General features: G+C 42.2%; 1 protein-coding gene across 1 annotated transcript in view; it reads right to left on the reverse strand.

The window, feature by feature from the left end:
• The window catches only part of KLHL32 (kelch like family member 32), a 189,831-nt gene that overhangs the window by 117,934 nt on the left and 47,503 nt on the right, over positions 1–24,394 (reverse strand). The window contains exon 3 of the mRNA XM_059700895.1: positions 17,441–17,621. Coding sequence (XP_059556878.1) covers positions 17,441–17,621 — 181 coding nt within the window. The remainder of the gene's footprint in view (positions 1–17,440; positions 17,622–24,394) is intronic.

Genomic DNA, 24,394 nt, shown 5'->3' on the forward strand with positions numbered 1-24,394 from the left:
AAGTCCATTCTTTTATCTTTAAATATTTTAAACATATTTAGGGATGGTACTATTACTCTTCCTTACTGAATATATTCGATAAGCCATTTTTATTATTGATTTTAGAGAGAGGAAGAGAGAGAGAGAAACATGGATGTGAGAGGGAAACATCAATTGGTTGCCTCCCGTGATTTCAAGAATAAGGTCTTTGAAGGAGTAAATCCATCACACCACCTTCCTTTTCCCAATTACTGTATTTGGTTTGACTTTCCCTGGTCCATCTCCTTTTTTATAGTTTCCTGAAGAGGAATTTTGCATGGCCAACTCAGAGCTGCTATTGTCACAAATCCCTCATACCCATTCTAATGGAATTCAGAAGGCAGAAGCTTTTAAGTAGTTTCGATTTGCCACAAAGAATGACAAGGCAGTTTCTTGCCTGCCCCTCAAAGGCTGGCAGTGACTGCCTGCAGCCCTGTTGAGAGCTGTGAGGCCATATTCAGGCTCAAGTGAGAGTGGTCAGAATCTAGTTATGGGTGTAACAACAGATGTGCCAGCCCTGCATCATAAAGTATGCATACGGACAAGCACAAGACATGCCGTGTCTGTCCTAGAATCCATGGTGCCATCACATAAAATCTGTTAACCCTTTTCTATAGAGGACTTTTTGGAAGAATGATGAAGATAATTATTGTTCTACTCTTTAAAACCCAATGTAAGTTAACAATCACTCTTAAAATTTTAACCCCAATCAAATTTTAGTAGTTACTCTTTATTTTTAAAGTCCTCTCTTAATATCTTTTTCTTCAACATACTAACATAAATAAGGTGTGTAAGATTATACATATAGGCTCCCAGTCCGGCTGTGGAATCTCTCTTCAATCTTTCATTTTAGTCATCACTTTGGTTTAACAGCTGCAAGCCAGGCAACAGGCACTGGAGTCACCCTCCCAATATTAGGCGAACACACAGAAGAGGGCAAGCGCCCCTGCTAACACGGTTTCTTCTAATTCCATTAGTTACTAAGCAACCACTTCACTGGAACCTTCCTGATCTGGGCAGAACAGTCCAGTTTAGCATGAAGTGTTCAGTTTGTCCCATATGTTACTCCTTTTGCAAACACGTTTGTCCACTCCTTTTGCAAACACTACACGAAAAGTCTCCACACTGTACAAAAAGCGGGGGTGTGGGGGGGGGGAAGAGTTTAAGAATAATCCATGAGAGTTCAAATATCTTTCAAAAGTAACTACATGAAGAACTTCTTTTAAGCCCATGAAGTTGTTTATACACATGTATAATTTTTAAAGTGATAAGAACGATTTGACATGAAAATCTCAAATCACTTTAGAATCACATGTCTCTAAATGAGAAGAATAACTGGTAATTCAATCTTTCAGGAATCCAGGCATGCAAGGCCCAAATCCAATCAACATCAGATGGGCTAATTAAAAGCAATTGCTTCAACAAGCAGCTGGGTCATTCCACAGTGTGGACTATTCATTTTGAACCAGTTTTTATAAAAATAATATACAGAAACAAGGCATATCTATAGATCTCAATAATTCTCTACACCAATTCATCAGAGTCACATGATCAGCTGTCTTTCCCTTCTTTTATAAAACATCTGTCTTTGCTCAATACTCCATTTCTAAAGGTTTAAAATTTTCATCAGCTTTATTATCCTTCAAACATGTGCTCTTGTTCCTTCAGAGGAAGCTATGGTTGACTGTATCACTGCAATTAAATAAGCATGAGTAAAATTGTGATTTTAAATAGAACAGTGTAAAAGTTATCATTTCAAAGGCATAAAAAAGATGTGGCAGAAAATGTGACATAATCTTTCAACGCACACTTGAAACAAATACATATGAAGAGCTTAGCACAATGACTGCATAGAGTAATGATAAAAAGTCAGCTATTATTATTACTTTATAAATATTTTTCTAGCTTTATAGTATTTATATTCAGTAAAAGTGAATCCATATAAATGAAAGAATAAAATGCAGACCAGAGTTCCCCATTCTCCACTCACTACAATGAACACAGTGCATTATCAGCACACTAATGAAAATAACAGTCATCTGACCTGAAATGTTAATGATTTCCCTGGCATTGATGCAAATAATTTAAAAAGGGAATGTGACATTGATTATTTAGAGGCTCTCAGCTTTCCATTTAAAAAGGAAATAACATTTGATCACTACCACTATTAACTGCCACTTTACCTTGAATTGACAAAGGGAATTCTATTTTTTTAAAATATATTTTTATTGATTTAAGAGAAGAAGGGAGAGGGAGAGGGAGATAGAAACATCAATGAGAGAAAATCATTGACCGGCTGCCCTGACCTGGAATGGAACTGTGACCTCCTAGTTCATAGGTCAACACCCAACCACTGAGCCATGTCAGCTGGGCAAGGGAATTATATTTTTAATGAACGTGTTCCATTAAAAGAAAATTATGAAGCCTGATTAATTAAAAAAAAAAACCCACAGTACTCACAAGGTCCTATCCCACAGAACATCTCAAATCAACCTTCTCTTATTTATTCCACTATGGCAGTTTCTATAACAGGCAGATGTATAGCTGGTCATCGTCAGCCAGGCAATTAATGCTTATCAAACATCCACGGGGTGTGAGGCTTTATAAAAGACTGTCTATAAAAATTCAGATTGACTGCTTAATTTGGCTTTGCTGAATGTCAAGGCCATCATTAATGGTGCTATTTTTTTCTGGCTAAATTTAAAAGCTATTTCATTAGGCCTCTTCTTGGTAGATATTATCTAAATAATTAATCATCAGATATAAGTTGTAGAATGCCAACATCTACTCATAGACAACAGATGATTATTACTTAGGGAAGAAATTGAGCCCATTTTCAACTGTGGGCAATTTTTGTCAGTTTCCACAGTTTCTTGGAACTATATTTGTTTGTAGGTGTTTGTCAGAATTGCCTTAAGAAAAGAAAAGTCTATTGCAGCATTTTAGGTTCCTCTCCTAAACCAGATTCTGGAATTTTCAGAGTTACAAGTTGAGGGGAAAAGACAATATTCTACCTCATTAGGTCCCCAACCAATTAGTCAAGGACTCCAAAACCTGTGAGTAGCCAGGTGTCCAGTTTTCCCTGGTTTCTAATTCCCTAGTGGCTTCAGGTGACTGGATCCAACTGGGCCAGTTGGATCCGGGAAAACAGCCACATGTCTGTTAGGTCACAAGTCTTTTGGATTCAGCACTTAGATCTCTTTTCCAACAGTACACATCCACTAGGACTCTAAGAAGTTCTATGGTGGGGAATTGGTATAATCATTACTCTCCTGGTTTCTGACTCACTCAGCAGCAGCAAGGCCATATTCTCACATTTGGGAAGAAAACAGATAAAATGTGCCCCAATGTCTCTGAGTCTCTTTTGCTCCCAACCACGACACCATCTATTACACAGAGGGATCTGTATGGATAAATTTTAAAAAATTTGATTTTAATGAAAGTCACTTTTACTTGAGAAACAGGTAAAACTGAGTGCTTTTATATTTACAACTGTATCTATGGGCCCAGACATTCTTGCCACTGCTGAACAAACAAGATCCACAATCCCAGAGGGCAACAATGGCCTATGACTCCACAAGCTTTAAAAAAACAAAATAGTAGCCCTAATCGGTTTGGCTCAGTGGATAGAGCGTCAGCCTGCGGACTCAAGGGTCCCAGGTTCGATTCCAGTCAAGGGCATGTACCTTGGTTGCGGGCACATCCCCAGTAAGAGGTGTGCAGGAGGCAGCTGATTGATGTTTCTAACCCTCTTTCCCTCTCCCTTCCTCTCTGTAAAAAAAATCAATAAAATATATTTTTTAAAATAGTAGCTTTTTGTTTTTAGTTTCATAATACATAAATATTGTCTTCTTTAAAAATTAGGTTATTATAGAATAAAATTAAAGTCTTACTTTGTAAGAAAGTAGGATTTGAGCAAAGACCTGAAGAGGGCAAGGGAGCAAGTCATGTAGCCATCTAGGAGAAGAGTAATGCAGGTAGAGGAAACAGTTGTGCAAAGGTCCTGCGGTAAGAGCATGCAGGCATGTCTGAGGAACAACAAGGAGGCCAGCGTGATTGGAGTGGAAGCGGGGGTCGGGGGGTGGGTGCTGCTGATGCGGTAGAATCATGTAAACTAAGATGTTGATTTTAAGTGAAAGTGGAAATCATCAGAGGGTGTTGAGCCAAAGCAACATAATCTGACTTTTGCTGTCAATAAGATCACTAGGGCTACAGTTTTGAAATAAACTTCAAGGGCTCAAGGACTGAAGTAAAAAGATGAAGTAGCAAGTAGGATACTGCAAGACTCCAGGCAAGAAATAACAATAGCTTGCACCATGGTGGTAGTAACAGAAGTGGTTGGAGTCTGAATATATTTTGAAAGTAGAGCCATGGGACTTTCTGGCAGTTTTGATGTCAAAAATTACTCAGCAGTATGGGGGCCTCCATTAATTAGAGCTGTGTTAACTAAAATGGAGACTACTGTGCAACAAGCAGGTTTATGGGAGGGAATTGGGAGTTTCATTTGGATATATTACATTCGTGGTGCCTCTTAAACATCCAAGTAGAGATAATAAGCAGCTATTTGGATACACAAATTCGGGATGTTAGGGGATAGTGCAGCCTGAAGGTATAAATTTAGAAGTTATCTGTGATGATTCATTTCATTTGACAACTGAACTGGGCCCGGGGTGCCCAGATATTTCATCAAACACTATTCTGTGTGTATCCGTTGAAGGGGTTTCTGTATGAGATTAACATCTGCATCAACAGACTGAATAAAGGAGATTGCACCTCCCTAATGCGGGTGGGCCTCATATGATCAGTTGAAGGACTGACTAGAACAAAAGGCTGAATAAGAGAGTCTCTGTGTTCAAACTGGCTTTTTCCTACCTGAGACACAAACTGAAATACTGGCTCTTCCTGGGAGTCAAGCCTGTTGTTACCTTTACAATAATCCTGGATTGTAAATGATAGGGGAAGCAATGGCGTGGCCAGGAAATCCTAAAAACGTAACAGTAAAGACAATGTGGGGTGTCTGGAGAGCTTGTAGCATGTTAAACGATTAAAATTTACATCTCTAAAGTACAACCATAGGAAAAATTAATTTCAAAATAAAATCAACACTGAAATCTAGAATACAGACAAAATTGGCAAAAGCTATCCTTGCTGAGCTGCCTAAAACAATGGTGCTTCCTGACAGAATTTTAGTTTTAAAAAACAAAACTCTCCTCTCCTTTCCTTGAAAAATAAAAATCACCGCCAGGATTATAGGCCTTCTATTTAGCATTTAGTATGTTCCAGAATCTTGTTTTACACCTGACATTTATCTCATTTATTTTCCACATCAATGTTATATGACAATTATATCTCTAAAAAGCAGGATAAAAATGAAGGTGGAAATATCTACACTGTTATTATCTGTATCAGTGCTCCTCGAAGCAGGCTGTCTTCACACTCTTATCCATCGGAGACAAGGTATGGAATCCCTGCCAGAACACAAATGGACTCACTACCTGCTTCCCCGAGAGAGGCTTCTTGTGAAAAAAAAAAAAAGCCAGTTGAACTAACAACGTTTCATGATATGTCTGACTTGCATTCAGTAGTTCATCTGTGTGGACAGTTAACAAGCATTTCGCAGACTGGCACTGGTCCACAGGATATATGTAGCACTGATGAATGTCTTTACATACCATCCCTTAGATTTGGGCTTTCTTTCCCACTTTCCACTGAAACCAAATTCCTAAAGAACAGTGAATTCTGTTGCACCCTCCCTGATCTTCTACAGAATATGTCAACCTCTTGAAACCCTTTTCTTTTCTGGCTTTGATTCAAATGCGCATGCTGGTGTGGCTCAGTAGTTGGGCATCGGCCCATGCACCAGGAGTTCACAGTTTAATTACCGGTCAGGGCACATGCCTGGATTTCAGGCTCGATCCCCAGTAGGGGGCATGCAGGAGGCAGCCACTCAATGATTTTCTCCCAACATTGATGTTTCTATCTCTCTCCCTCTCCCCTCCTCTCTCTGAAATCAATAAAAAATATTTTTTAAAAATGTACATGCTGGTTATCTTTATATATCTTTGACTCTCCCTTTTTTTTTGTCACCTTGGCCATCTTATCATTCCCTTTCTGTCACCTGAATAAAGGCATCCTTTAGGTTCTTATCACAGAAATTGTTTCCTTCTCTCACTTTCCCCTCCTGATGTGCAATCTTGTATATGCCCAAGGTTTCAACCTTCACCTCTAGTGCACAAGTGGCCCGGGTGATGTTTTTTGTACCCTTTTGCAACATCCAGCACAAACTTTTTTGCACATAGTAGATGCTCAGTAAATGTCTATAGGATTGAGAAAGTAGTGAACTATGTACACCATTTGGCACTATTACCAGCCATGGAATTAATTTGTTCTTACTGCATTAAGAAGTACTAAAGAAGCACACTGATTTGTGAAGTAGCAATAGCTACTGTATTGAAAATAGTAAATAAAATTAAATATTAAGAAAATAAAAATGAAAGTGTTTAAACATGTTTAAAATAAAAAATATTAGATGTAAGTTATTTTATATTTGCATAGAGTAAAATAATTTATCATCAGAAAAATAATATAGCAGGGATAAAATTGTTTTAAGATTTTTAACTTCGCCGAAACCGGTTTGGCTCAGTGGATAGAGCGTCGGCCTGCGGACTGAAAGGTCCCAGGTTCGATTCCGGTCAAGGGCATGTACCTGGGTTGCGGGCATATCCCCAGTGGGAGATGTGCAGGAGGCAGCTGATCGATGTTTCTCTCTCATCGATGTTTCTAACTCTCTATCTCTCTCCCTTCCTCTCTGTAAAGAATCAATAAAATATATTTAAAAAAAAAAAAAAAAAAAAAGATTTTTAACTTCAATTGTCATAAGTTCTTTGTTTCAAAATGTAATATATGTAAATAAAAATATATAAGTAGAACCAGCAAATCAATTATTTTCTTGATGACTTTGCTACCAAAATTCAAACGAAAAAGGGAACACATATTTCAAAAGCATCATACATCTGAATCACTTTCTAGTTTTCTTCTTAATCTGCCCATTAGTCTTCTTAAACTTCCTTAAGCTTTTCTTGCTCTCCCTCCCCTTGGGGTCTTCACCACACCCTTAAAGCTGATAAAGGCGCATTCTCTAGACATACTCTTTAATTCCTACAGACATTGCTCTACTTTTTAATTATTTCTATAAACAGATTTTATTATATTGAATGTTAAAACAAGTATTCATTTGATGGAAAACAATCAATTTACCATATAACGTATAACTCAAATGTAATATCAGAATGATACTGTGATACCCCATGATTGACGCATGAGTTACAGATGTTAGGGAAAGGAAAGGACACAGCAGTGTGCAAATAGGCAAGAATTAGCAATGCTGCTGTTTCAGCATAAACACAGAACTCAGTAGTGTTTGCTTGGCCTCGAGCAAATAATTAATCACAGGACAGGCCAGTGTAAGATCCACTATGAAAAATATCGAACACCCCAGGACTTAATTTTAGTGATATTCACGCATCAACAACTGCAGAAAAATGCTTTGCTATGTAGGACAGTGGTAGATAGTTATATCCTTACAATAGCACCCAAAAGATAAACCAAAAATAATGTGGATGCTACGGACTGTGTCCCACCCATTCTCCCGCCCCAAACCGGACCTCACACACTTCCTCTTCTCTCCAGCCACCTGCTTCTGGCTTAGGTCAGGCCTTCATCAGCTCTCACTTAACTGCTTTACATGCTCCTAGTGTGAACTATTTACCTGTGCGCCTCCTTTTCTTTACTTTAAAAATATGTATTAAGAACTTGGGGGTGATTTTGCTATTACTTTTATTCACATTTTTTTTCAGAAAAGGAGGTTAGTTGTAAGTTGCTCCCAGCTAAAATTTAATTTTTTTGTGGGCTGTACTATTCAGACTGTGACAATATTCCCAGAGATCAAATGAGCGAATCCTAATTGCAGCACTAAGCCCGTGAGTGCTTGAATGTGCCAGGAGAAAGCTGTGACAAGGAAAGCTGAGACAAAAACTATGGAAAATCCTTTCAAATTCAGATAGCATTTGACGGTTTTGAAAGACATTTATTTTCATTCTTAATTTTAGTTTTTCATCTTTAGTGGGAGCATATTGGGGGCTCACAGAATTGATGGAGGCGGAGCAGCAGGCCAGAAGAAAGGCAGGAGGCTGCAGGCTTGGCGGCTAGAAGCAAAATAACTGTCAATGTTATGTTGCTATTTATCCTTCATGTGATAAACACAGTATGTCTTATACGTATATGATTTCAGAGAATCGGAAATGTTAATGAAGAAGCTACAAAACCACTAAATAGGAGACAGCAGAAACCTAGCAATGATCTCACTTATGTTTTATTGACAGCAGTGCTATCACCTTCGAGTCTTTACAGGAAACTTCCTCAGGAAATGAGACAAGCTAATTGTTAAACAGCCAGTACATATAATGGGTGTTCTTAGGGGGGAAATTCTGAGGAGGGTGTTGGTGAGGCCAGGCACTGTAGGGGTGCTAGAGATGCAATGATGAGAAAAGACAAAAGGTATTGGCTGCACCACTCAAGGAGAACTTGAAGTCCTCAAGCCTCCCCTGCTTGCTCCAGCCACAGCACAACTGTCTTCAAAATGCCTCACAGTTGCTCTTTTCCCAGCAGCCTCCAGACTTCAGGTCTATAGTGAGTGTGAGCACCCCCTGCTCCCCTGTTTCCCGATCCCAAAGCCAGGAGACCCACTCATTCCTAAGCCTTTCCTCTCCCTTGTCATCGTCACAAGGTCCTGTGGATGCTCGGGACTGTGTCCCACCCATTCTCCGCCCCAAACCAGACCTCACACACTTCCTCTTCTCTCCAGCCACCTGCTTCTGGCTTAGGTCAGGCCTTCATCAGCTCTCACTTAACTGCTTTACATGCTCCTAGTGTGAACTATTTACCTGTGCGCCTCTTTTTCTTTACTTTAAAAATGGATATAATAATAATGATGATGATAATAATAATACCTACCTTATAGGTGTCTTTAGAGGACAAAATGAGTTGATATACATAAAGCACCAGAGTAAGTGCCTATAGCACAGTAACTACCCACTTAATCGAAGTTATTACTGTTGTTATTATTGGTCGAGAATGCCAGAGAGAGGAAGAGGATAAAAACAAGGTTCAAGCCCCCAAACACAACCCCAAGCGCCAATTACCCATAAGACTATTCTGTAGGTATTTGTTCACTTGTCTGTATCTCCTACCAGACAATGAATTCATTCTGTGTCTAGCAAATAGTAGGTATGTAACAAATGCTTATTGAATTTTTTAAAAATTCACTTCTAATTATATATTATATACTCATTTAATAGCTTTTTAATCAATTTTGATCAAATAGTGACTAAAGAGTATGATTATAAAAATATTTTTTATTGTGGGCTTTACTATCTTCTCTCAAAACTAAAAATTATATAGGCAGAGCACACTGAGGCTCTAATGGAAAATGATGCTAAAATATTTAACTTTCCAAAATGTCATATTTGAATCACTTTACCATCACATATGCGAAGCTATGTTAGACAGTGAAGACATCTGCTTCCTTGGCCAGAAAGTGTAGGCGCTGGTGGAGGTTTAAGATGGAGATAGCAAATGTTGAACAACAGTTTCCAGGCGGCCTGCAGCCCAGAGCTGCCCACGTGGGGGACCTGCAACTTTTGTGTCCACACAGGCAGAGGGGCTGCCATAGGGAGGAGGGTGAGAGGGTGACTAGCCCCCACCTCTCACACACACATTCTTTTAGATCAGTGGTTCTCAACCTGTGGGTCGCGACCCCTTTGGGGGTCGAACGACCCTTTCACAGGGGTCGCCTAAGACCATTGGAAAACACATATATAATTACATATTGTTTTTGTGATTAATCACTATGCTTTAATTATGTTCAATTTGTGACAATGAAATTGGGGAGCACCACATGAGGAACTGTATTAAAGGGTCGCGGCATTAGGAAGGTTGAGAACCACTGTTTTAGATCATAAGGCCCCTAATTTCTCCTGCTACCTCTGGTTCAATATGTCCTCATTCAATGTTTATCAACAGTCCTCAGTTAGTCACAGTCCCTTTCAGAGAGGTTACTGGTGAAAAGAGCTATGACATAAATTATTTCTTTTTAAAGTTTTTTCCTAGTTTTATTGAGATGTAATTAACATATACCATTGTGTAAGTTTAAAGTGTACAATATGATGATTTGATACACGTATATGTTGCAAAATGATTGCCACAATAAGATTAGTTAACACATCACTCACCTTTTGTGTGTGTATGTATGTGTATGGGCGGGGCGGGGGGGGGTGGAGCGGCCGTGCGCGCGCGCGTCTACACGCACGCTCACGTGTGGGGTAAGAACTTATAAGATCTACTCTTTTAGCAACTTTCAAGCCTATAGTACAGTTTTGTTAACTATAGTCACCCTGCTATAGATTAGCTCTGCAAGACTTACTCATTTTATAACTGGAAGTTTGTACCCTTTGTCAACATCTTTCCATTTCACCCACTCCCAGCTCCTGGCAATTACCATTCTACACTAAATGAGGTCATGCAATATTCGTCTTTCTCTGTCTGGCTTACTTCATTTAGCATAATGCTCTCATCTTTCACCCATGTTGCTGCAAATAACAGGATTTCCTGCTTTCGTATGGGTAAATAATATTCCATCCTATCTAATAAAAGAGAAAAATGGTAATTGGCGTATGACGATACCCTTTTCATTGGCTAATCAGGGCTATATGCAAATTAACTGCCAACTATGATTGGCAGTTAACTGCCAACTATGATTGGCAGTTAACTGCCAACTAAGATTGGCAGTTAACTGCCAACAAGATGGCAGTTAATTTGCATATGTAGGCACAATGCAGGGAGACGAAAGGGAAAGCAGGAAGAAGCCCCCTGCCACTGACAGTGATCGGAAACCCAGGGGGGAGCTAAGAGCTGGGGGGCAGGGCAAAGGCGGCCCTGGGGCCACCTTTGCCCTGCCCCCCAGCCATGATCGGAGAATCAGGCGCCTTTTCCGCCCTGGCCAGTGATAGCAGGAAGTAGGGGTGGAGCCAGCGATGGGAGCTGGGCACGGTCGAAGCTGGCAGTCCCGGGAGCTAGGGGTCCCTTGCCTGGGCCTAAAGCGAAGCCCACGATCGCGGGGCCGCTGCAGCTGTGGGTCCCCGCTGCCCGTGCCGGACACCTAGGCCAGAGGCGTTAGGCCTGGGCAGGGGCGGAGCCTGCAACCGCGGGGAGCTGGGGGTCCCCTGCCCAGGCCTGACACCTCTGCCGGAGGCCTCAGGCCTGGTCAAGGGGCCGATCCGGTGACTGGTGATCGGAGGGTGATGAGGGTCAACTCCTCTGGCCGAGGCATCAGGCCTGGGCGGGGGGCGGAGCCGGGGATTGGGGGGATATGATGGTCCCCTTGCCCAGGCCTGAAGCCTGGGTCAGAGGCGTCAGGCTTGGGCGGGGGGTGGAGCAAGCGATCAGAGGGAGATGGAGGTCCCCTGCCCAGGCATGATTCCTGGGCCAGAGGCCTCAGGCCTGGGCGGGGGCCAGAGCCAGTGATCAGGGGGAGATGGGGGTCCCCTGTCCAAGCCTGACACCTCTGGCGGAGGCGTCAGGCCTGGGCAAGGGGCCGATCAGGCGATCAGAGGGTGATGGGGGTCTATGCCTCTGGCGGAGGCGTCAGGCCTGGGCAAGGGGCCGATCAGGCGATTGGAGGGTTATGGGGGTCAACGCCTGAGGGCTCCCAGTATGTGAGAGGGGGCAGGCTGGGCTGAGGGACACTCCCCTCCCCACACACACCCAGTGCACGAATTTCGTGCACCGGGCCCCTAGTTATATATAAAAGCACATGCACACACACAACCACATATTCTTTATCCATTCATCCATGGATGGACACTTAGGTTGTTCCATGCGGTGGCTATCATGAATAACACTGCAATGAACATGGGTGTGCAAATATCTCTTTGAGTTTCTGATTTTATTTCTTTTGGATGCATATTCAGAAGTAGAATTGCTGGATCTTATATGGTAGTTCTACTTTTAATTTTTGAGAAACCTTCATATTCTTTCATTTCCATAGTGGCTGCATGAAGTTACATTCCCACCAACAAATAAAAGGGTTCTCTTTTCTCTGCATCCTTGTCAACATTTGTTATCACCTACATTTTTTATAATAGTCATTCTAATACATGTGATGTGATTTTTGATTTGCATTTTCCTGATGATTAGTGACATTGAGAACCTTTTCATGTACCCATTGGCCATCTGTATGTCTTCTTTGGAAAATGTCTATTCTGTTCCTCTGCTCATTTTTTAATTGGATTCTTTTGCTAATATTTTCTCCCATTCCATAGGTTGCATTTTAATTCCTTGAGAGAGACAAGCTAGTTTTAAGGTTTCAGAGGAGGGGGGACTTGCATATGAATTTAGGGAGATGGCAGAGGCTAAAGCCTTTGTGAAGGACTTCACACCTGCTGTTGGCTGTGGTATACCTTGGTAGATGCCCAGGGACTAAGAAAGGAATAGGAGTTCCAGATGGAAGAAATAGTTACTAGCAAGGCCCAGAAGGGCAAAGGCCCTCAGGTGGAAAACAGTGTGTTTAGAGAACAGTCTGGCTACAACATCAAATGAACAGGTGGGAGAACAAAGATGAGGATAATGATGGTGGCACAGCATGAAGGCTCGCTCCAGGAGCCTGGCAGACTGGGAATGAGGAGCTTTGGAAGACCTGAGCAGGGCAGCGAAAGTAATCACACAGTCGCCTGCACAATGGTTAGCAAAGGGGCAACCAAAGGAGGAGAAATGTCAGATAGCTACTAGAATGTTCTACAGAAGAAGGAAGGAAGTGTCAGATTCAGAAAATGAAAAGATGATAAAGGATGCAACCAAAAAGTTATTCTCAACCATCAAAAGGTAAATGAGTCTGTAATTAGGTGAGCCTAAGTATGAACTCTTTTCTTTTCCTACAAATAGGCAGAGCATGACTAGAAATTGCAAGTTAGTGCAAGGAGTGAAACAGCTAGTGTTCACTGAAGGTCTTCTTTGTGTCAGATACAGCGCTTAGTGCATTACAATATATCATTTAAATCTCTGTATCAAGCCATTCTGAGAGCTGTGTTTTGTGATCATCTATTCACAAATGAAAAAACGTAGGTTCACAGAAGTAAGATGACATGTCTATGATCAAAGAATAGATAGTAAAGAGTGAATAACCCAATATTAATTAGAATAGCACCTACTATTTGTCAGGAATTGGGAAAAACTGTGGTGAACACAGTCCCTGCCGCTGCATTCAAAATCAGACCTGATTCATAAGCTCTTCCCTTCCTTCCTTCCACCACTGCTTTACATTCTTATTTAAAAAGTCCCTGGTCTGACTCAGTTATAGCATTTGGCAAATGCCATGTTCAGCCCACACTACTAATAATAAACCTTATTTTAAAAATCATTATTACTTGGCCAAAGACTTTGTTTTCACCCTTCCTTTTAAAATGTTGATGATCACAAGAAGTCACAGTATTTTATGCTCAACTACTCATTATTCATATTTTAATCAAGAAAAGCTGATGCCAACTCTCAGATCAATGTACAGAAACTGTTTATGTAAAAACTGGGGCCTTCTCCTCACTTTTGCAAGCCCCACCTCTCCTGAATCAGAACCATTACTTCAGTTTCAAAATAATCTGCCAGATATCAGAATACAGAGTACAAAAATCTATTTACATCGAAGTACTTAATTAATCTGAACAGATCACATAGAAAAAACCATCCATGAATAATTTTCATATTTCATATGCAGGATATTAAGAACTGAAATATACATAAATTCTATGACAATTAGAAAACATCACTCACTTAATAAATATTGAGCAGTTACTAAGCCTGAAGCAACATTATAAGGCTTGTGAAATATACAGAAAATCCTAAAACAGGATACCGCTTCCAGATATCTCAGTGTGGCAGTGCATAAGACACAAGAAAGACAAACATCATGTTAGTTAGGGCATGTGGTTGTTGGGAGACGGTCCTCCACGGGTCTCTTGCATTTATGCACGTATTGAGAGCGAGGCACTGACTGTCCTTTGTTCTGAACTCTCTTTTCAAAGATGTTTCTATAGCAAAGAGGTTTGAATGACAGAGTGGTTTTCCCTTTGGAGCAAAAGGCAGTCTTGCTTACAATCCTGGAAGATACCATTCTCTTTGCAGAGCAAAGGGTAGGCATGCTTCCTGGCCAGTATAATAATGTCTCTCTCCAGAGTAAAGGACAGTCATACTTACTACCCATTACTTAAAAAATTTAATTTTTTATGGACTGTACTATTCAGACTGTGACAATTGTTCCAACTTTGTCTCAATTTATCGATCAGAACAATCAATACACAAGTCACTTAATTTTCATCTCACAAACAGGTGATGACATTGAAGGAACTGTGTATGAACCCAGCAGGCCATGTGGTTAAGTGGAGAAAGCACACTTGGTACTCAAGGAGACAGATGCTCTGGGGTGTGAAAATCAGCTCTGCTCCTTAATGTCTGGCAGTCCTTGGGCAGGATATTTACGCATATTGCACTTTAGCTTCCTTATCTGCAGAATGGGAACAATAAAGCTTTCTCCATAGGCATTATCACACAGGTATTATAAAAGAGGTCCTCTGTGTCTAACCTACCAGAGTATCAGGGGCATTGTGGTGGAAGAGATGAAGAACTGGGAGTAGCAACAAACACTATTAAATGCCAACAAGGAAAACGCTCTCTTGCACTCACATGCATGCACTGGCTCACATACACACATGCACAAATCAAACCATTTCCCAAAATTAAATTAAAAACCCAATCAGGAGAGACTTCAGAGGAGAGCAGCTAAGCACCAAGACAGTTATATTATGGTACCCAGGAAGACAGGACTCCTATTATATAATGTGCACATGCTATATATTATAATTCAAAATATGTTGTTTGAAACATCCTCTGATTAATGTAAACTTTCTGGAAGATTATTGCCCAACAATTTGAGAGTGTATAAAATATATCATTATACGAATGCAACTAAAGGTCACTTTTCAGATATTCTGCTTCATTGCTGCAGTCTATAATTAAATCCCCACTTTTTATTTTAGATAGACATTTTAAGTAATTATTTATTTATCCTCTACATTACTCGGTTTTACCACACTTAAAACACTTTTTCTAAAAGTCTTTCTTTTATGATTTGGCATCTTTGAAAATTCTCTTTAACTGCTGGTTCACAATTGAGTGCAGTTAATAATGTCTCTTAATCATAAAAAACAAGATTATTGGAAATATACAAATCAAGCCAACAAATTGCCCAAGGGCCTAAGTTGGTTTCTATATCATTTTTGAGACTTTCATAAGGAAAATTTTAAAAATTCACGCATATATATATATATATATATATATATATATATACTCATTTATATAGATTGTACACTGTAATGTTTTGAAATTATCAACCAAAATAGCATTAAAAAGAAAATTAAATCAGAATTAAATAATGTATATTCAGAAATTAATATTTAAAAATATTCTGGTTAATGATTATCAAGATTTTTTTCTTACATCCATATTTTAATTTCACTTAGAAACTATGAGACTTATTACTTAACCTCTGAGTTATCTAAAACTAGAGGCCTGGTACACGAATTCATGCATGTGTGGGGGCTGGCCAGCCCCGCCCCCGATTGGGTGGGGAGGCCAATCAGGGGTGGGGCTGGCCAGGGGGAGGGGCCGCAGGCAGTTGGACAGCTGCCCCTGATTGGGGTGGGAGGGGTGATCGGGGGTGGGGCCAGCTGGGGGGAGGGGCTGCGGGCAGTTGGTGGGCCAGGGGAGGAGCTGATTGGGGGTGGGGTTGGCTGGGGGAGGGGCCATGGGCGATTGGCAGGCCATCCCTGCCCCCTGGTCAAACTCCCTGTCAAACTCCTAGTCAAAGGGACAATTTGCATATTAGCCTTTCATTATATAGGATTACTTAACTTCTAAGATTCAGTTTCCATATGAAAAATGTTGATTTTTATAGCACTTGTATGTGTTTGTAAAATGGGTTGTTAGGAGGATTAAATGAGATATGCATATAAAATCTTTTTTCCACCACCTGAATCACAGGAGTGCCTGAATCACCTGAAGTACTAAATAGATGGCATTCAGCTAGCTATAACCATACTGTGCACATTCATCTTCAAAACAACAAGCATGTCACCACATCTCATTCGCTACTAGAACTCAAACTCCAGAGTCCTGCTGAACAAGACAACATGTCTTCTTCAGCCATTATGGACACACATGTCAACCAGAAAGGTCCATGAGGCCAATTGCATTTCTGTTCCTGGAGCAAATATTGGAAAGCAGTAAGACTAGAACATACATAAAAACAAAATCAGAAGCATTATATATCTTTAGGGACTTTATTTTATCAAACTAGGGGCCCGGTGCACGAAATTCGTGCACTGGGTGTGTGTCGGGGGGAGTGTCCCTCAGCCCAGCCTGCCCCCTCTCACATACTGGGAGCCCTCAGGTGTTGACCCCCATCACCCTCCAATCACAGGATCGGCCCCTTGCCCAGGCCTGACGCCTCTGGCTGAGGCGTCCGGCCCGGGCAGCGGGGACCTGCAGCTGCAGCGGCCCCGCGATGATGGGCTTCGCTTTAGGCCCAGGCAAGGGACCCCTAGCTCCCGGGACTGCCAGCTTCGATCGTGTCCAGCTCCCATCGCTGGCTCCACCCCTACTTCCTGCTATCACTGGCCAGGGAGGCAAAGGCACCTGATTCTCTGATCATGGCTGGGGGGCAGGGCAAAGGCGGCTCCAGGGCCGCCTTTGCCCTGCCCCCCAGCTCTTAGCTCCGCTGGGTTTCTGATCACTGTCAGTGGCAGGGGGCTTCTTCCTGCTTTCCCTTTCGTCTCCCTGCGTTGTGCCTACATATGCAAATTAACCGCCATCTTGTTGGCAGTTAACTGCCAATCTTAGTTGGCAGTTAATTTGCATATAGCCCTGATTAGCCAATGAAAAGGGTAGCTCGTACGCCAATTACCATTTTTCTCTTTTATTAGTATTGATTATTTTCAGATTCCCCTTCTGATCCTGAATCTAGAAACATCCTAACCCCAGCTCACACCCCCTATGATGAAGCACTACAATGCCACCCTTTCTTAGGGTGATCAAATGTTAAATGCCCCTCAACTCAGACACAAAGGAGGGACATCCAGATATGCAGCCGAGGAAGGATCCCAATAGGGCCCCATCTCATTCTGCCCAGGAGAGGCCCCCACCCCAATACTTACAACTCTGAGAACTACCATCTAATTGGCTGCTGGTTGTGTGACACTTCAGGAAATTTTATCATCCTGTTTAACTGACATCTGAAGAGAAACAAACAACCTGGACTTACCCGAAAGTAGTCGCTGCAGGCCGCCAGGACGGCCTTGTGAGCATGGAATTTCTGTTCCTCCGCAATCAGGGTGACGTCGCAGAGCATCCCGTCGCTCCTCTGCTGATTCAGTGCTGCCAGGACACTGTCATTGTGAGATTCCGAGTGACAGAGCCTCTGGCCTGTCAGCATTTCTTGAATACTAGGAAGGAGAGCAATCCGGTCAGCACGCGTCCTCCACCAGCCCTGGCTGCCCCACGTGCCTCGCTCCCTCAATAACGACGGGGAATGGGGGCTCCAGCGTACTAGAGTGGGATTTTGGACTCCCCCGTTTTCTTTCTCTCCACCATGCTCTTGCTCCCCTTTCCCAGAATTCTCTTTCTTCACCTCCTCAGGGTTCTTTTTCTTTCCTACTCCTGTTTCTCTTTCTGAATCATGCCCATGTGTGTCCACCTGTGTGTGTGCACTGACCCATGTCTGTGGGCCTGTGAGCCTCTGCTTCTAAGCCTCTGTCCTCAGCAAGTGCACACCTCAGTGAAAATGCATTCAAACTGTGCATGTCTGCAGGTGACCCTGTCCACTCCATGACCCCTCCCGAACTCTCTGCTTCTTTCTCAGCTTTGCACCTCCTCTGTCCTCTGAGGACACACAAGCTCAGAGCAAGGTCACAGCCATGCACTGGTCGAGCACAGAATCCACTGGACCTGCCTGACTCACCAGAGGTCCAGGATGTCACTAAGTCCCCCACAGCACACAGTACTCCATCTCTACCAGGGGTCCTCAAACTGCGGCCCGCGGGCCACATGCAAATACAAATATTGTATTTGTTCCCGTTTTGTTTTTTTACTTCAAAATAAGATATGTGCAGTGTGCATAGGAATTTGTTCATAGTTTTTTTTTAAAGTATAGTCCGGCCCTCCAACGGTCTCAGAGACAGTGAACTGGCCCCCTGTTTAAAAAGTTTGAGGACCCCTGATCTATACTAATAAAAGGGTAGTATGCTAATTAGAACGGACATCTTCCAGACATCCATCTGGACGTCCTTCCGGACAAAGCCACGGTGGTAGGGGCCACGGCAGAGGCGGTTAGGGGCAACCAGGCCGGCAGGGGAGGGCAGTTAGGGTGATCAGGCTGGCAGGCAGAAGTGGTTAGGGGCTATCACGCAGGCAGGCAGAGGCGGTTAGGGGCTATCAGGCAGGCAGGCAGAGGCGGTTAGGGGCTATCAGGCAGGCAGGCAGAGGCGGTTAGGGGCTATCAGGCAGGCAGGCAGAGGCGGTTAGGGGCTATCAGACAGGCAGGCAGAGGCGGTTAGGGGTGATCAGGCAGGCAGGGGAGCAGTTAGGGGCCTCAGGCAGGCAGGCAGGCAGATTGGTTAGGGGTGATCTGGCAGGCAGGCAGGTGAGTGGTTAGGAGCCAGTGGTCCCAGATTGTGAGAGGGTACAGGCCAGGCTGCGAGACACGCCCCCACCCCACACACGAATTTCGTGCACCGGGCCTCTAGTTAGTAAATAAAACAGAATGAAGCAAATGCCAGTAAGAGAAAACAGGGCTGCCAGTGACCATTCCATGCAAAAAGCAATTAATTCAACCACAGCTGCTCATTATTTAACTTGGGAAATTATGAACATGAAAGGAAATGCCATTGTAAGTGAAAAACATTTAAGGCTGAAAGTAAAATATAGCTACAATTTCAGCCACCAATGTCTCTATGTGATCATTGAACTAGATTTATGAATGACTATACAATTTTATTTTTCTTCTGTTTTTCGAAGTTGCTAAATTTATCCATTGTGAAACTTTCCCCCTTCATTCCCTACCCCATTCTAAAATATTCTGCCCATATCCTTTCAAAACCCCTAGGTGAAACCCCTGATCTTCTTAAAATAATGTGTAAGTAATGCCATAAACACAAAATGCAAACGGCATTTGCAGGCAGCTATGAACAATTCCAGCTCAGATGTATGAAAATCTCCACAGCGCCCTAACCCTCAGAACTGGCACTGGACTAAGAGAGGGGCGTGGCATCAGTCACAAATTACCCCCAGAACAAGACCAAGGACCATCAACCCGTTTCAGGTCTGCACCCTTTTCATCAAGCTGAGGAAAGAGACCACATGGATGATTGAGCATTGTCTCTCCTATCCTGGCAACTCCTGCCTCCAGTCTCTCCCTCTGAGTGAGAAAGAGCCCCTCGGAGGACTTAGGGGGAAACCACTGGCCTACACTGCATGATTAATGTATTTGAGTGACTCTGCCCAGCCTGTGGTTCCAGTTGGCTGATAGATTACGATTCAGCACAAATCGTACCACCTGAAATGGAAGCCAATGCTTCCTGTGAAATACCAGAGTGTAGCCAGTAAGCTGCACTGGGCATTTCTGACTGAGAAGCCTCCGAAATGTCAGAACCATTGAAAGAAAAAGAACTTGACAGGAGGTGATGATATAGGAAGTTCTCGTGGGAAGGTGGGAGGATTATTTTCAGTTGAAATGCAGCAGTGGGTTTTGAAATGGTTACTGTCATCAAATATTCATCTTCTAGTGGCTTTAGCTATCGGCAGACTTTTTATATCAGCAATTGAAAACTGCATTCAGAAGCATAAATAACTTTTCAGTACAAATTTCTATGCAAAGCCAAAAATGGAGGTTAATTAGCATGGCTCAATTAAAGAAATGAAGGAATGCAATAGTAACAGAAATGTTGTATCATGTAAGTAAAGCTTTAAAATAGTTTTTGAAAAAATCTTTCCTAAATAAGAGAACATTTTGATATATTTTACAAACACAAAGCTCTTACTATGTTCCATGAATTACTCTTAGTGATTTATAAGTATTAATTTACTTAACATTCATAACAATCCTATGAGGCAGATACTATCATTATCTCTGTTTTACAGATAAAGTTGAAGGTCTAAGATCAGGCATTTTGAGAACTTATCACCAACAACACAATAATACAAATTTATCCTCCTGCTTACAAAACAAACAAAAAAAGACAAAACAAAAAATGTGATAATCTGTAAAAAAGACATTAAGTATCTATGATTGCAAGGGAAGAACATCACAAGGTCCGTAGTAATTTTATATTTATATTATGTATGGTTAATTGCAAAATCAAAGTTGCTTTTTTTTTTTTAAATGTATATCTTATTGATTATTTTACAGAGAGGAAGGGAGAGGGATAGAGAGTTAGAAACATCCATGAGAGAGAAACATTGATCAGCCGCCACCTGCACACCCCCTACTGGGGATGTGCCCGCAACCAAGGTACATGCCCTTGACCGGAATCGAACCCGGGACCCTTCAGTCCGCAGGCCGACACTCTATCCACTGAGCCAAACCGGTTAGGGCTCAAAGTTGCTTTTTAAAAATAATATACATGAACATATTTATGTGATAAGAAATTTTTGAAATCATGATTCAAAACATTTATCTTTGCACTGTAACTAAGATAAGTTTTAGACTAGAGAATAGATTTTTAATAACATTAAAAATTTTATTTGAAACCCTCATAACTTTTCTCCCTTTTAATATCATCTTAAGTGCTTAATAAATGTATTTTGAAGTTTCATTTGTAGTGGAACAGAAGAATATATTAAAATAATTGCCTTAAAATGTTTCCTTACTCATTTTCCAAAGATAGTGCCACAATTTGTGTCCTTTTATTAAGACTGAGTCAGTATTTGAATTTCAGATATCAATTGACAGTGAATAAATCTTGCCAGGGAAAGAACAGCTGTAAACTGAAATTTGCCCAAGAATAAAGGGCTTAGCTCTGAAACAATTGTGATGCTGCACAATTTTGCAGGATCATTCAGCTGGGCTTGAAATATTCAAGCTTGAAGAAAACAACATGGTAAATATTTAAGGCAAAACTTGGCTCAAGATTCCAAATATTTTGGAACCAATATGTTAGGAATTCTTCAAAGCAGAAACAAATACTGCAACATTTGGCAAAATAAATAAATAAATAAATAAAGGCCTATTAATCAACAAGCCATTATTGTAGTCTGAAGGTAACTTCCCACTTACTCTCAGATGTAAATCTGCAAAAGACCTCAACCCTCTAAATGTTAAGGCATGGGTGGCTACAGAACACAGCTGGAAGATGGCAGGCCCTTTTGAAGCCAACGATAATAAACGAGGAGGAGGTGAAGCAAAGACTATAATGTGCCATGACTACATTAAGGCGGGGAGCAGACACCTGCTTGCAAACGGCTCCCTTGGCATCTATAACTTATACCAAATTAGCACATTAAACCTCCCCACTCAGAGTAATGTCTTCCCAGTATGTGGGGAACAAAGAAGAAGGTAGGAAAATCATATCCCTAAAACTTCCTAAATTACTGAAAAAGACCAAAACTTGAGGCACATTTCCCAGGGATACACAGATTTGAGCGTCTTCCTAAAACTGGGAAAGGTCTTCCATGACAGTAATGCCACCCCTTCAAAATTCCCAGGTGAGTGCAGAGGGTGCTGGCTTCTCCGAGGCAATCCCAGCAGCCCCCCAGAGGCAGCCCCTAGAACTGTGCAGTCCACGGGCGTGGGGGCAGACCTGGTTGAGATGTGCTGTAAGTGTAAAACGCACACCGGATGCCAGGCGTCGTGTGGAAAAAGGCGGCCAAATATTTTTGATATGCTGGCTTAAACTATATAGCTAAAATTCATTTTACCTGTTTCTTTTTGTCTTTTTAAAAAATGTGACTCTGAAAAATTTAAATTATAAATATGCTTTGCACTATGGTTCTTCTGGACAGTGTACAGGTTCCCAGGGAGACGGGACCCTCATTTCCTCCCACCTGAGCTCTATGAGAGCACCAGGCACCCTGTGGAGCTGCCGATGCGCATGGCTGTTCCTGAGCCTCACTGGGCCCAGACTCTGGGTTACAGCAGGGCAAGCCCCAGATGCCCTGAGCAGCAGATTGCTTTTTAGTGGTGCCAGGGAGCAACTGTTTGATTGGCCATATGTCAGCAGCCAGGAAGAGGGAGATAAATAAATGATGTCTTAGAGAATAGGGCTATTCATGACTTCGAGTCTTTAACTTTCATTCTGAAATTGATGGCAAAAGCTAAAAAATCACATGCAGAGCATGATGTTCATGACACACTCCTTCCAGAAATATTTATTCATCCTGTGCCAGGTATTGCACTAGGTCCTGGAGATAAAATGGTGAACACATCAAGCTTGGTAGCACCCCTTGTGGAACATTCAGTTTAGCAAGACAGTTACACATTAATCAAGTAATTTGGCCTTCCTGAAGTACAGCTGGAGCTGTGGGCTGTAGCAAACAGGAGAGAGAAGAGGTTTCCAGTGAGGGGAACAGCAAGTCCTATAATCCCGTGGCAGGAGGGGGCATGACCCTCACACAGAATGTTAATGGCTAGAATTCTGAGGACAAGGCAGGATATGGTACAGGACCTGGAGCTCAGCAAGAGGTCTTGGCTAGAGGTGTAAATCTGTGACTCGTCTCCATAGAGAGGGGAATAGAAGCACAGCCAGCTGTGTCTCCAGAACATAGTTGACAGACAATCCACAGTCAAAGGTTGCTGAGAAGATAAGAAAGATAGAATTCAAAACACAGAAGCAGGGCTGGGCTCAGCTATGGAAAATGACTGCCCTCTGGGTGGCAGGAGAGAGGGAATAAGTGGACCAGAACATATTAAAACTCTGGGCATTTTTGACTTGTTGAATTTAAAGATTTAGGGGAACCAATCTCCATAGGACCTGGATAGTTGGGTTTATCTGAGTTGTGATTTTGTCAGGGAAATGCACTGGAAATGCAGGGAGCAAGAGAAATTAAGGATTTAAAAGAGTGGTAGAATCTCAACTGGATGAGAAGGGAAATGAGGGGACAAAAAGGTTGATGGGTTGTAGAAAGTAGCAGGGCCAGTAGATGAGACACTGCAATGAGGTCCAAGTACCACCATGGTGGATGGAGGTAGCTATGAGCGAGACACAGAAGGAGTGGTCCTGGTAAGAGTAAAGTGTTTGATGTGGTTTCAGAAACAGAGCAACTACTGGAGATTCAAGGTCCAAGGTGTGAGCGTGGGAGAGGGTGGTTCAGCGAAGGGAGAAGGACTTCGGGGAAAAGCAGGTTGAAGATCCAAGGCCACAAAGTTGGACAGATTCTCCACGCAAACACTGAGAGCACTGGGAAGCTGTAAAGGATTCATGATGAGGAAGAAGACTGAGACCAGGTGCTAAACGCTCAATGAATGAGGAAATGGCCCAGACAATAGTGCAGTGGAGGTGAGGGCGAGAGAGGTAAAGAGCACCACCTTCAGAAGCAAGTTTTTGCTGTGTGTGTTTTTTTTCTCTCTCAAACAACCAGTTTGAGGAGCAATGATCTCGAAGCAAAACAATGTCCCAGGGTGACAACAATCTCTGTACTCATCCCTAAAACACACAAGACGTGAGGAAATAATAATGCCACCACGTGAGAGGGCTACAAGAGAAGTGATGCCTCAGGAGAGGGCGGGTCTCAATGAAGTCAGGAGGTGGAGAGTTTTTCAGGGTGAGGGAGATGATAATAGTTCCACAGCACGCAGGGGAAGTTTGAAAGGTGGGGAAGGGAGGGCTCTGGGTCTCAGCAGAGAAGGAAAGACCACGGTGAAGATGATAGTGCTGTGGAGGACAGATGGCAAACGGAGTTGATCAGTAAAAACAGAGATGGAAGATTTAAAGAAAAAAAATCATTTCAAGAATGCACGTGGATCCTGGTAGCCAAAAATAAAGCACTTGGTTGAGGTGGTGGCAGACAGATACCACGGTCTTAATGTGCTCTATTGGCTGGAGGCCAAATCTAGAGCAGGATTTCTCATGTCAGTGAAATCGATGTTCTGGATTAGGTCAGTTTTTGTTTTCTTTTTTTTGCTATGGGGGAGAGCACTAGGGGAAGGTTATCTTATGCATTTTAAGATATTTAGCATCCCCGCCCCCAAGTGACAACCAAAACTGTTGCCAGGTATTTGCACAAT

The sequence above is a fragment of the Myotis daubentonii genome, chromosome 6 (genome assembly GCF_963259705.1).
Source record: "Myotis daubentonii chromosome 6, mMyoDau2.1, whole genome shotgun sequence".
NCBI classification, from domain to species: Eukaryota; Metazoa; Chordata; class Mammalia; order Chiroptera; family Vespertilionidae; genus Myotis; species Myotis daubentonii.